At 39.9% G+C, this 14,768-nt stretch overlaps 1 protein-coding gene across 7 annotated transcripts in view; it reads left to right on the top strand.

Moving 5' to 3' along the window:
• The window catches only part of PLXNA1 (plexin A1), a 471,845-nt gene that overhangs the window by 235,175 nt on the left and 221,902 nt on the right, over positions 1 to 14,768 (top strand). For all 7 annotated transcript variants that reach the window (XM_070738367.1, XM_070738366.1, XM_070738363.1 and 4 more), the window contains exon 4: positions 11,091 to 11,231. In XM_070738367.1, coding sequence (XP_070594468.1) covers positions 11,091 to 11,231 — 141 coding nt within the window. The remainder of the gene's footprint in view (positions 1 to 11,090; positions 11,232 to 14,768) is intronic.

Raw genomic sequence — 14,768 nt, 5'->3', positions numbered from 1 at the left:
TGTGTCATGCAGACTACATTACTGCCTACTGAGAGAAAATATATGGGATACATGAGTCTGGAAAGAAAGGTTTCACTCACTATGTACTGCTGGGAGCAGGTAGATCATGGTTGTCAAACTTGCCACATCACATTGCTGTCATGTGACATTTTGCAATGTTTCCGCCCTTCACGGAGCTGGAATGGGCATGGCTTATGCATGACACATTTGGTCCGTGGGCTGCCAGTTTCACAACCTTAAGGTAGATGCATTTGGGTCCTGGAATGTAGATTGGATTTTGATTTTCGGTCTCATAATACAACATGGAGAGATGTAAATATTCATCTGATATTAAGGTATTTCTTAAGGTAGTCAGGCGGTAGGGAAAGCAAGTAGGATGCTTGGCTGCATAGCTAGAGGTATAACAAGCAGGAAGAGGGAGATTGTGATCCCGCTATATTGAGTGCTGGTGAGACCACATTTGGAATACTGTGTTCAGTTCTGGAGACGTCACCTGCAAAAAGATATTGACAAAATTGAACGGGTCCAAAGATGGGCTACAAGAATGGTGGAAGGTCTTAAGCATAAAATGTATCAGGAAAGACTTCATGAACTCAATCTGTATAGTCTGGAGGACAGAAGGAAAAGGGGGGGATATGATCGAAATATTTAAATATGTCAAAGGGTTAAATAAAGTCCAGGAGGGAAGTGTTTTTAATAGGAAAGTGAACACAAGAACAAGGGGACACAATCTGAAGTTAGTTGGGGGAAAGATCAAAAGCAACATGAGAAAATATTATTTTACTGAAAGAGTAGTAGATCCTTGGAACAAACTTCCAGCAGACGTGGTAGATAAATCCACAGTAACTGAATTTAAACATGCCTGGGATAAACATATATCCATCCTAAGATAAAGTACAGGAAATAGTATAACTGCAGACTAGATGGACCATGAGGTCTTTTTCTGCTGTCAGACTTCTATGTTTCTATTTATTCAATTTGTATGCCTTCCATCTCCCTAGATACTCTAGGCGACTCACAACCAAATATTGGATGCTGTTTCTTTTTCCTCTTTGTTTTCTTCAACCTCCAAGTACCTGGGCTGCCACAAATGTTACATGAAAATAATTATTCGGAACAGAGTGAAACTAATGATTCCGAACAGGATCTTTCTCATTAATTTGGGTCTCTAAACAATCTAAGGTGCTACAGGGAAAATATATATATATATATACTTTGACAGCATAGTTGCTACTTTTATTTTCTTGAGAAGAGGTTTGACCCTCTGAGTGGTGGCTAATAGTTTTTGAATATATCCTTCAAGACAAATTCATATCTTCAATAATGTAGTTTTCTTAATATTGGAATGTAGCCAAATATCATATAAGGTACGGAGATGTATAGATTCAATTCCATGGCATAATTAAACTTTACAGCTTTTCCTAATTGCATATTCCAGAGATGGTAGCCAGATGCTGAGAATTCTGGGAATTGTAGTCTCAATACATATGAAGAACGTAGTTGTGAGGATTAGTTATATACAGTAACTGCCTCTTCTGCAACAGTTTCAACATTACACACAAGGCAAATTGTATTTACATGTAGTTCTTCACTTACAACCACAATTGGGTCCAGAATTTCTGTTGCTAAGCAGGGTGGCTGTTAAGTACTGTATTTTTTGGACTATAAGATGCACTGGAGTATAAGACACAGATTAGTTTTGGGGGAGAAAAATTAGAAAAAAACCTGATAGGGCGGGTGGATGGCCTACCTGAATACCCTCAATCAGCTGTTCCCAAAGGTGAACTTTAGCATCAGGTTCATTGTGAACCTGTTCCTTGCTTTTTCAACTTGTGAAACTTCCATTTCAGAGGCTTTCATTCAGCCTGTGAAACCTCTGTTTTGGAGACTTTTTTCCAGCCTGTGCAATGTCTATTGTAGCCCTGCCCAACCTTTCAAGTGGGGGTTTCAGAGACTGAAAGAAAAGGCCCTGAAACAGATGTTTGAGCCTCTGAAATCTTCATTTGAGAGTCTGGGTGGGGCTACATCTAGTGTATAAAACGTACACAAATTTTTACCCTCTTTTAGGGGGGAAAAGGTGCGCCTTATACTCCGAAAAATGCAGTAAGTCCCACCCAATTTTACTACCTCCCCCTCCCCCAGGATTGTTAAATGAATCGGTGTGGTTGTTAAATGAATCAAATGTATCCCCCTGTTCATGCAGCTTAGGATTGTGTTGGCTTTTTTAGCCACTGCTGCACATTGCTAAACAATCCTAAGCTGCATGAACAGGGGGATACACTCCAAGACCAATAATACCACTCTATAAGGCCCTGGTCAGACCGCACCTGGAGGATTGCATCCAGTTCTGGTCACCACACTTCAAAAGAGATATAGAGACTCTGGAAAGGGCGCAGAAAGGAGCAACTAAAATGATAAAGGGGCTAGAGACTGGGTCATACGAGGAAAGGTTGCTGGAACTGGGCATGGATAGTCTAGTAAAAAGAAGGGCTAGGGGGGACATGATAGCTGTATACAGGTATTTAAAGTGTTGCCACATAGAGGAGGGGGTCACACTATTTTCCAGGGCACCAGAGGGCTGGATGGTTGGAAGCTGACCAAGGAAAGATTCAACCTGGAGATAAGGAAGAACTTCCTGACGGTGAGAGCGATCAACAAGTGGAACAGCCTGCCAGCGAAGGTTGTGAACTCCCCAACTCTGGACACTTTCAAGAGGAGATTGGACAGCCATTTGGCTGGGGTGCTGTAGGATTTCCTGCTTAAGCAGGGGGTTGGACTTGATGACCTGTAAGGTCCCTTTCAACTCTAATAATAAATAAACATAGCTGTGATCCAGGTTGCTTGTTGGAAGCAAAGCTGGGAAGGTGACGAATGGTGATCTTATGAATTTGGGATGCAGCCACCATTGTAAATGCATGCCAGTTGCCAAGCACTCAGATTTTGATCATATCTGTGGGGATGCTGCACCAGTGGTAAAATGCAACGGCAGGTCATAAATAACTTTTCATCAGCATTGAAACTTGGACCAGTCACTAAACATATCGTTGTTAAGTCGAGAACATATCCTGAAGGAAATCCAATTGTGTTCATTGAGGCTTGAATACTATTAACTTGTGTTTTGATTATAACATAAGCCTCTGAGATGTCTTTTTCTTCCCTTAAAAAAGGTTGTAATCTATTTCTGTGATGTTAAGCTAGCTCAAGCCAAATACTTTCATACTATCCTCCCTAATGGAGTTTAGTGTGGCGCGTGTAGGATTATCTCACTGTGTCTCCTCAGCCGCCCTCTGAGAATGATTAGATTGAGAAAGTGCCTAAATTAAGGTTTCCTCAACTGGCTCCATGCCTGCTCAGATCTCTTCGTGCAAATGTTACACACTATTATTGTATCCTGCTGTCTCTGATGCCTGCCTCAGTGACAATTGAATTAATGTTTTCCCATTTGGTGCCCTATTTTTTCCCCCATAAGATCACATAAACAGTAAATTGATATAAATTGTAGAATTACCACTGATAGTGAAAAGTTACTACTGGAATTGCTACGATACTGCTGATTGATTTTAAAACTAGAATAGGAGTACAGTGTTCCCTCAAGTTTCGCGGGTTCGAACTTCGCGAAAAGTCTATACCACGGTTTTTCAAAAATATTAATTAAAAAATACTTCGTGGTTTTTTTCCCTTATACCACGGCTTTTCCTGCCTGATGACATCATATGTCATCGCCAAACTTTAGTCTGCCTTTAATAAATATTTTTTAATAAATTTTAATAAATAAACATGGTGAGTAATAATCTAAATGGTTGCTAAGGGAATGGGAAATTGCAATTTAGGGGTTTAAAGTGTTAAGGGAAGGCTTGTGATACTGTTCATAACCAAAAATAGTGTATTTACTTCCACATCTCTACTTCGTGGAAATTCGACTTTCGCGGGCGGTCTCGGAATGCATCCCCCGCGAAAATCGAGGGAACACTGTATATATTGATTGAACTATGAATATGGCCCTTAAAAGGACTGAAAATGTGTATTTGTCATAGGAATTCAGCCTATGGGAAATTATTACCATGCTTAAAATGTACATGGGATACTTCTCAGTTAATTCCTGACATTGACAAACCTAGAATTACAGTCACGTGAAACAGGAAGTGTTCATTTTTTTCACACACCCCTCTCTCATAGACAGTGATTTAGAAACCATTCTTCTCCCTCAGTATAAGAAAGAGGTTTTGTTTTGTTTTGTTTTTTTAAAAAAAACAGTTAAACCCTGGATTAAATGACAATTTGCAACTTTCAGAGTTACATTGAATTCTTTATCCATTGAAACGAGTGAGAATTGGGCTGTGGCATGAAAGAAATGGGATTGAGATCCCTGCCAGCCATAAATCCAGGGATATCAATCATATTTTAGAGTTCAGTACTTGCCAAATTTCATTTTTCAAAAATTGGCCCTATTTGTTACATTCATTATTAATAGTTTTCACTAGATATAGGAAAACTCTTAGAAGTTCTATCACCCTTAGCTTGTTTTATATGCAAAGGGCATTGGTGATGTGGAGAAATAGTCTGGTTGCTTTAATATCCCGTGATTGAGGGATTGTATATATGTATGTATGTATGTATGTATGTATGTATGTATGTATGTATGTATTTATTTATTTATTTATTTATTTATTTATATTCACTCACTCACTCACTCACTCACTCACTCACTCACTCATTCATTCATTCATTCGATTTTTATGCCACCCTTCTCCTTAGACTCAGGGCGGCTTACAACATGTTAGCAATAGCACTTTTTAACAGAGCCAGCATATTGCCCCCACAATCCGGGTCCTCATTTTACCCACCTCGGAAGGATGGACGGCTGAGTCAACCTTGAGCCAGTGATGAGATTTGAACCGCTGACCTATAGATCTCCAGTCAGCTTCAGTGGCCTGCGGTACTGCACTCTATCTGCTGCGCCATCCCGGCTCTATCATTCTCCTTGGGGTTTGGTAAAACTTGGAACTTGGATGTTTTTGAGCAAATATCTTCTAAGACTTGCCACACTTTGTTCTGAAATCATAGGCGCTTTGCACATTTTAATAACAATGTGTTATAGGCCTGTTTTAAAGAAATTTTTAAAAAATCTTTCTGACATATTTAGAACATAGAAGCATAAGGCTGGAAGGGACCTGGGAGGTCTTCTAGTCCAGCCCCTGCTCAAGGCCATCCCAGTCAAATGGTTGCCTAGTTTATTCTTGTAAACCTCCAGTGAGGGAACACCCACAACTCCAGAAGGCAAGCTATCCCACTGATTAATTTGTAAAACTTTATCTTTGACCTAGCTTTAAAAATTAGGAATTGGGTAGATCTTTTGGGTGGCTTTAACTATTTTTGAATTGTCTATTTTTAATTTACTTTTTATTTTTATGGATGGAACGTTTTTAACACAAAGGGCTTTGAATGGGAGAAAATCTCAGTACACCCAGAATAATGTTGATCCACTAACACAGGTATTGTAGTAACTTCAAATACTGGCTTGTTGGTAAAGCTTTAAAGTATTCAAAGAGAAATAATTAACCAGTAGGTGGTTAACAGTTTTTAGTAATGACCTATATTTGCTAAACAGGAGATAGAGCCCATCCTGAAAGATTAATAAAAGGATGTGTTTAAACAGCTTATCTTCTGCCTTTATTTTGTGGTGTGAAACCGGATCATAACTTTCTTTCATTGTTTCAATGTCTTAAAATATACAGCAGAACTGGGTGGCTCCCCGTTTTGATTTCCTATAGTATGTAGCATATGTCTGGTGAAAAATGAAGGTATGTCTGCCTTGCATATTTTCCATTTAGCCTGATGTTAAAGGGATTGGAATGAGCTAAATGGAATGCAAAGATAAGCCGAAGCAAGAAAGAATGAATCCATAGGGAGGGTGGGTGGGTGAGACGAGTTGGCAGCAAAGAACTTAACAGGGAATGTAAAGCATAGTTGCTGGAGAGAGATAGGGAGGAAGATACTGTCATCAGATCCAGCTATGGAGCCAGGGAAGTTTCAGGGTAGCAGTTTTAGGGAATGTGCTGGGATGAAGAATTGGCAGCTGCAATCACACATTCCAGGACTCGCTACGTAATAGCTGAGCAGCTGTCAGGCTCTGTGCGAAGGATTCTCGCACTCACACCTGCATTCCTGGACACCTTCACGACGAGCCCAAGCCCCGGTTCGCTGCAGGGGACCAGCCTCTCTCTATCTCTGCCGCTGCCGATCTATCTTCTTTCACTCTGGGGCGTCTCTCTTAATCAAATACATTTGTTTTGTAAAACTGACTAAAAATAATCCTGGGCTGGTATGTGCTGGATGTTGGCAGTGAATCAAAGGCTCTGCTCTAATTAAGCAGGCCCTGGTTTGTTTGTGAGCTGCATATATTTCCATGCTAATCAGCCACACGCCAGGATCCTGCCTTCTAAGGCTCACTTCCTTTGCCTGATTGGAAACTATGCAAATGGACGGAAGGAGTCTATTTATTGCAACCAAAGAATGAGACTGCAACCTATTTGGTGGGGCTTTATTGGAGTGGGAGGGGCAGTGCTTTGGCTGGGGTTGCAAAGATAATGGGGAGGCCAGTGATTCAGTCCAATTATTTACAGTTATACAAAGGGTGTCAGTTACTCCTTTGTCAAGGAATACTTTTTTAGTCAAACGTTCTGCTCAAAGTCACTTATATGTGTTGACCAAGTATTACTGCAGTATGTAGTATACATAAGGAATAGAATGCAATAATGTAAAACAACACAAATCAAACACAAGGTTTGTCTAACATAGGTTACATGCTGCGCAAAAAATAATAAAGGGAACACTTAAACAACACAATATAACTCCAAGTAAATCAAACTTCTGTGAAATCAAACTGTCCACTTAGGAAGCAACACTGATTGACAATCAATTTCATATGCTGTTGTGCACATTCAACTTTGTACCGAACAACGTATTCAATGAGAATATTTCATTCATTCAGATCTAGGATGTGTTCTTTGAGTGTTCCCTTTATTGTTTATTTCTCACAGTTGCCAACCATATAACCCAGAGGTGGAGATTTTACCTCACTACCAGGAGGTTGTGAGTTCAAACCTAAGTGGAGGCAGATGTAGGATCTCCTGCTTGTGCTGGGGGTTGTATTAGATGGCCTGCAAGGTCCCTTCCAACTCTGTTAATAAGACGTCAATATAAGAAGTCCACAAAGGAAGCATGATCACAGTAGTGCCCCCCCCCCTCTTATATTTCCAATGGGTTGTATAAAAGAGCATCTTGCCTCTGATTGGGGCATCATAAAAGCATTTCGCTAAGTAGCCATTATGGACCATATCCGCTAGGAATCTGTTTTTTTGTTCTCTTTTAAGACCCCTAAATGAATAGAGATCACTGCATCTTGGGGAAGCAAAATTGTTCGATGTACAAAGTAATGCTTTATTTTATCTAAAAGTTCTGAACTTTTCAACTTTCAACTTCATTACGACACACACACACACACACACACACACACACACACACACCGATTCTAATATGTGAATGAGTGGCACTATCTTCAGACCACTGTGGAAATCTTCAAGTGACCGTCCATTTTGAACATTTAAGCATGCCACCAATCTTGGGACAGTTTAAATACAGTTACATTTGATTTAGTGCAGACAGTCCTCAACCTACAACCACAATTGACCCAACATTTCTGTTGTTAACTGAGACATTTGTTAACTGAGTTTTGCTCCACTTTATGATTTTTCTTGCTACAAGGTGTTAAGTGAATCATTGCAGTTGTTAAATTGGTAACAAGGTTGTTAAGAGAATCTGGCTTCCCCATTGATTTTACTTGTCAGAAGGTCACAAAAGGCGAACCGCATGATCCTGAAACAATGCAACCGTAATAAATATGAACCAGTTGCCAAGCAACTGAATTTTAAACACGGGTTCATGAGGATACTGCAATGATTGCAAGTATTAAAAAAACTAATTGTTAATTGAATGGTCATTAAACAAACTGTTATAAGTCAAGGACTACCTGTTCATTATCTTTGTCTAGATCAGGGCTGTCAAACTTGCAGCCCGCAGGCCAGATATGTCACACGCTGGCCATATCCATGCCTGGTTTAGCACAATAGGTCACATGATGCTGCCATTACTACATGAGTTTGACACCCTTGATCTAGTGTAGGGACTCCCACTTGAGTGTGGGGCTGGACTAGATAGAAACATAGAAACATAGAAGTCTGACGGCAGAAAAAGACCTCATGGTCCATCTAGTCTGCCCTTATACTATTTTCTGTATTCTATTTTAGGATGGATATGTTTATCCCAGGCATGTTTAAATTCAGTTACTGTGGATTTATCAACCACGTCTGCTGGAAGTTTGTTCCAAGGATCCACTACTCTTTCAGTAAAATAATATTTTCTCATGTTGCTTTTGATCTTTCCCCCAACTAACTTCACAACCACAATAACTCTCTGATGTCTACGCTTCAGCCAGCTGCAAATCCATTCAACTATCCAGGGATTAAGTCCAATCTTCACTAATTTATCTATCAGCTCTTTATGTGGAACCATGAGATGACTTACAAGGTTCTTTCCAACTCTAATAAAAATCTAAATCTAAATCTATTGTAGGGCCAAAAGATGATTGAATCCCGATTTCAGGATTAAGGTTATTCCTCATTTTCTCCGCAATTCAGGTTTTGCAAATGGATTAGTAAGTGTTTTAATTGCAGGGGGGAAAAAGAAAAGAACTTTCAGTGCAAATAGATAAAAGAGAAGCATGATGAACATCTCGATGGCAGCTGAATGAAGAGAATTAGCCTAGTTATATTCTGTCCCTATCATACGTTGAATGGAATTTTATAATGCCTTTTAATGCCGTTATTTCCTCTGTGGCGAAAGCAAATCTTTTTGGATAAGATTTATTGTCACTATAATTAATGGGATTAGAGCATTTGCTATATCCCTGCTGTGCCTGGAACAAATACTTTGATTGACCCTCACTCCTTTTATGAAGTATAACTTCTAATAGAATATGCGGGCCCTTGATTGTAATATCGAAATGGTGATGAAATTTGTCTTCTCTTGTCTTGGCTCTCATTATGCACCCTCTTTGCATTGATGCTTGTTGGTGCTTAGGTACTTCACCTTCTTGATACGCTGGAGAGCATTTCAAGAGCAATGCAACTATTAGGCTATTGAAAAGTTCATTGGGTAAGGGGAGCTGGCTAAAACAAAGCATATATAATTCATCATTTTAAAAAATGAAGATGATTAATTCCAGTAATGATCCCAGCAAATGTACGAGATGGTAAATGCTGAGAGGTGGTAAATATGTAATTACTCCAGCAAAGAAGATGAAATGACAGGTAAAGGAAAAAGGGATCTCTATCTAATAGAGGTAAATCCTATTGCTGGAAGTACAGTATTTCTGAAGCTACTGCAAGAGAGACTGAAGTTCACAAGTAGCTACCATTCTTCCTCCATCCAATTCAGTCCATAGAGAAATTGATAATGGAAAACGTGCCTTAATTAAAGGATTAAAAAAAAAAAATTCTACATGGTGATGGTCAGTAATGCTCAACATACCTCTTACTGGCACTTACTAGAGGTATTAATACACATTATCCAGTAATTGCCTGCTTCGTTTTTTCAAATTTATTATTTTAACAGTAGTGCACTCAGAGTGCATAATAATGGCAAGTGGTATACAAATACATTAAATAAATCTTCAATGGAAAGCAAATTGAAACAATGTTTTTTATTGTGAAAGGCATAAAATGAGAACTCAGATAAATTTACTTAAAATGGCAGACAAATTATTAACTGACCAAATGTGATTGATAATTATTTTTTTTCTTTTTTCTTTTGTTAAAAAAGCAAAAACAGATAAAAGATTTTTATTTAGGAAAATGTAGCTTCCTTATTTCACAAATCTACTTTTTTCATTGCCAAGCAAAACAAATTCTTGGGGTGGTACTGTTGGATAGTCACATTAACTTACTTTTTCAATGATCAGGCAGTTGGTAGGATAGGAAACTATGAAGTAGTAATTGAAAAAATATATGTATCCTTAATGCTAATTAAGGACTACGAACTCCACCCCTAAGCACCATGGTTGTAAAGTGCAACACCACTTGATTTGTGCTAGTAATGGCACAAGTCCCATTTGCTGCTGTTATATGAGTTCTATGTGTCTGCAGCATTCCATGGTCACATGATTGCCTTTTGCAATTTCCTGTTGGCTTCCCCATTGCTTGTTAAAAGTCAGCAGTGAACATTGCAGATGGTGATCAGCAGTGATGGGCTCCTACGGGTATGGTCAGGTATGCAGAATCGGTAGAAAAAAAAAGATTTTTTTCCCCCTTTTGGGGTCTTGGTATGATTTTCCTATCGTAGTAAATGAGGTTGAATGTGTATAATTTCAGAGGAGGTGTGTGTGTGTGTATACACATACAGTTTATATAATAGATAATGTATATTTTTGTGTGCCTGTGTGTAATATGTATGTACACATATGGCATATATGCATAGAACTAAATAGTATATTTTGAATGTTCAGTAATAGTAAATAAATAAGGAAATTGTATCTCTTTGAGGAGAGGCCAGGCACCCTAACCCTAACGCAAACCCTAGACGTGAGTGACATCAAATTGGCCACCTTTAAGCCAGTCACATGGCATTTAAGCCACGCCCGGTCACATGATCATCAAGCCACTCCCCATCTGGTCACATGGCTGGCAAACCACACCCACAAAATAAGCCATGCTCACAGTGTGGTAGTAAAAAATTGTGCCCTTCACTGGGGATCAGGTGGCCACAGACATTGCAGCTGTTGTAGTGGTAAGCCAACTGCCATTGTCAAGTGCTGATTGTGATCATGTGATTGTGGGAATGCTACAGTGGCTGCAACTACAAGGACTAGTCATTAGTTCCCCTCTTTCAGTGTCATGGTAACTTTGAACAGTTGTGAACTTAGTATTATTCAACAAGGACTGTATTTGTATAGAACATGGAACATTGTGTCTTTGCAACCTCTAATAAATGTAACTCATTTTAATCTTGCAAAAATTGTTCCTTGTTTCTTTCAGATTTTAGTTGATCCTGCCAGTCCCATTGGACATTCAGCCTTGCAATATGAAAACGTGATAGCCCATGATGGCAGTCCAATTTTACGGGATTTAGTGCTGAGCCCTGATCTGCAATATCTTTATGCCATGAGTGAGAAGCAGGTAAGGATCTGAATTTGTATTACATTTCATTTGCATAAACCCAACCCTAGGGAACCCATAACCAGATGATTAGAGATTTCTTTTTAATCTTTGCAGCAAATGGAATATTTCTCAAGCAATGGTTGTAAGAATCTTAGATGAATTGAACAAAAACTGTATGGACTGTTGATGTAGATCATTGGAATAAATGTACAGTATTTGAATGACTGACAAGTAGCATTTTTATAGAAGGATGACTCTCTTAAGAGATTATTTTTTTTAAAATGAGCAGGTTTTATAGTACCATAAAATAGCTAATGTGAATTCACTCGGTAAATTTCAGTTTTAGTAAGCCCTACATATGGACAAAATCAGTGTAATGAAAATTAGCTTCATGTTTTCGTTACCATCAATCAAGGTATCCCTCTGAGTCGCCCTGGAAGCACTGGTTGGTTCCAATTCATATTGCTAGTTTTAATCTTTAAAGCCCTTCATGGCATGTTACTGGATTATCTAAGGACTGCCTCTCCCTAATTATACCTCCCGTCCCATTAGGTCTAGCAGAACAGAAATGATGTCGGTTCCAATGGCTAGGGAAATTGGTGGGTCTCAAGAGGTGAACCTTCCCTGCTATGGCACCTGGCTAATCATGAGACATTCTACTCCCCCTTTCCTAAAGCGAGGTTAGATCCATCTCTCCATCAACAGGCCTGGGATCCCAACAGGCCGGTGAAATTCTAAGATGGCTCCATTGTTGTGGTTGACATTCAATCCTATGCCTTGTGGTTTTTATATTTTAATAATGACTGTTTTTATATGTTTGTTATTTTAATAAATGGTTGTAAGCTGTACAAAGTCATTTTTTGTCAAATGGATAGCTATATAAATTTGTTAAAATGAATAAAAGGTATGTCATAACTCAGCGGTCACTAACTGGTGGTCCGTGGACCACTGGTGGTCTGTGAGAATATTTTGGTGGTCCGCAGAAAAATTATTTGCATTTTTTTATATTGCACTAAATCAGGGGTCCTCAAAGTATGGCTCCTGGGCTGGATATGTGCAATGAACATTTGTGTTGCTGCGGGGTTTTGTGCCTGTCGGATGGGGAGAAAAATTCTGACTTGGATTGTGCTTCAGCCTCCTGGTGTGTTGCTTTGGGTGAAGGCTGGAGGGAAGCGCCACTGGTGGCAAGGAACTAGAGGCAAGGAACTTGTCCTGGTGGGACTGCATCTGGAAATGGCTGACAATTTCAACCCACTGAGTCTCCAGGTGCCACTACCGCCTGGCCTTGCACTCCCGCAGGTCTTCCATCTGCTTGGAAAGCCTATGCTTGTAGTCCTCAGTGAGGTATTTTTGCTGAGCCTCTTTCTCGGCCAGATCCAATTTGAACTGACCTGTTTTGCAAACTCTTTCTCGTGGTGGCTGTTTAGCTCCAATAATTGCTTTCTGTTGGGGGCCTAAGAAGCCTGAGTGGGGAGTCAAGGAGTAGCTGGGAGGGGAGGGACAATTAGAGGCTGGAGAGGTACTCCTTGATATGAGTGACATCAAGTTGGTAACGCCCAGCCAGTCACATGACCACCTAGCCATGCCCACCCATCCAATTATTAGACAGATCGTATTAGTGGTCCATAGGATTTAAAAGTATGAATGTAGTGGTCTGAAAGGTTGGTGACAGTTAATCTGTCATTAACTGATTATGAAATTTATTTTATTTATATGCTGCCCAACTCTATTTTATTTATATGCTGCCCACCTCCCTAAGGACTCTGGGCGGCTTACAACAATAAGAAACAATATCTAAAAAACAGTTTAAAAGATAGTTTTAAACCCATTAAAACGAAACCATACAAATCTCTTATGGACGGATTTAGGTAATATTTCATTTAAACAATGGCCCTAGGCCTGCTGGCAAAGCCGGGGCTTTAAAGTTTTCTGGAAGGCCAGTAGGGTGGGAGCAGTATGGATCTCCAGGGGTATCTGGTTCCAGAGAGCCAGAGCCACCAGAGAAAAGGCCCTCTCCTATGGCCCCACCAGCTGACACTGTTTAGCTGAGGGACCCAGACTAGGCCAACCCTGTGGGCCCTTATCGGCCACTGGGAGCTATGTGGCAGAAAGCGGTCCTGAAGATAGTCAGGCCCTAAGCCATGTAGGGCTTTATAGGTGATAACCAACACCTTAAATTGTGTTGTGAGTCTGATTGGGAGCCAGTGCAGCTCGCAGAGAGTCGGTGTGATGTGGATGTACATAGGTGCACCCACAACAGCTTGTGCAGCTGCATTCTGGACCAGTTGTAGTCTCTGAACACTTTTCAGGGGTAGCCCCATGTAGAGTGCATTGCAATAATCTAGCCGCGAGGTGATAAAGGCATGAGTGACCATGCAAAGAGCCTCCTGGTCAAGGTAGGGTTGCAATTGGTGCACCAGGCAAACCTGTGCAAAGGCCCCCCTAGCTACAATGTTGATCCAATCTCATCTGAGAATCTAGGAGGATACCCAAATTCTGAGCTCATTCTGAGAGGTGTAATTTTCCCCTCCCAGAACCAAGGATGGACAGCTGGCATAGTCATTCGGAGGCAAAACCCACTCACAGATTCCAGACACTGGCACATCACATCTATTGCTTCATTGAACTGACACGGGATGTAGATATATAGCGGGGTATCGTCAGCATATTGCTGGTACCTCACCCTGTGTCGTCAGATAAAATGCTTTTTGTTTGTGGATCTAGTGACTGGCAGTTACTACAAAAAATGGCTTTATGTTCAAGAATGAACATAATGGTGTATCTTCATTTATTCAATATAGTTTTCTAATAAATTTTAATTTTGTTTTTATGGCAACATGAACTAATCAGGTGCTTCACCATTTCTTTCGCCACGTTACTACAGACACCTATTGTTATTGCCTCCAAACACATAAAATCTATTGCTTGTGAAAATATTTGTACCAGCAGTTTAACCCCCTTAATCCTTTTTACTAACAATATCTTTTCAAAAATGGAGTGCCTGGCTGATGTCTCCTTGCAGTTCAAATATTTCTCAGTCCAGGCAGGCACCCATCATTATTGGGTTGGTTCGCCCATTGTGCCATATAATTTTATTTTGTCCTACTATGAATGTATGAACCTAGCTACTGTGATTTAAAAACCAGAATTTATAATATACTGTAGCGTTCTTTGGGCTTTATATAATATATAGATCTAGCCACCAGAAGCAGCAGAATATTTGTTTTTGGTTTTTGGTTTATTCCATTTGTAAAGCTGTATATTCAGTAGGCAGTTCTATATTAATTAATATATGTATTAAGGGAGGATAAACAGATAACCACAGAGAAATCTCTCCCAAACCTCCCCGCCAAAAAATATTAATACTAATACAAATGCTGATAGTATTACTTTTACCGATACAGGAAGTTTTAAGTTTGAGTTGCCAACCCTATGTTGTCAGGCAGGGGTAGCTGGAGATTGCATGGGACGTGCTGCGTCTCCACACTTGAAATCTACCTAGCAGCTAAGAGGTATTTTCCTATTGGCTGTCCTGTTGACAGCTCAGCTGGCGGG

Source organism: Erythrolamprus reginae, chromosome 2 (assembly GCF_031021105.1).
Source record: "Erythrolamprus reginae isolate rEryReg1 chromosome 2, rEryReg1.hap1, whole genome shotgun sequence".
In the NCBI taxonomy this organism is placed as follows: Eukaryota; Metazoa; Chordata; class Lepidosauria; order Squamata; family Dipsadidae; genus Erythrolamprus; species Erythrolamprus reginae.
This window is presented reverse-complemented; position numbering and strand designations above follow the sequence as displayed.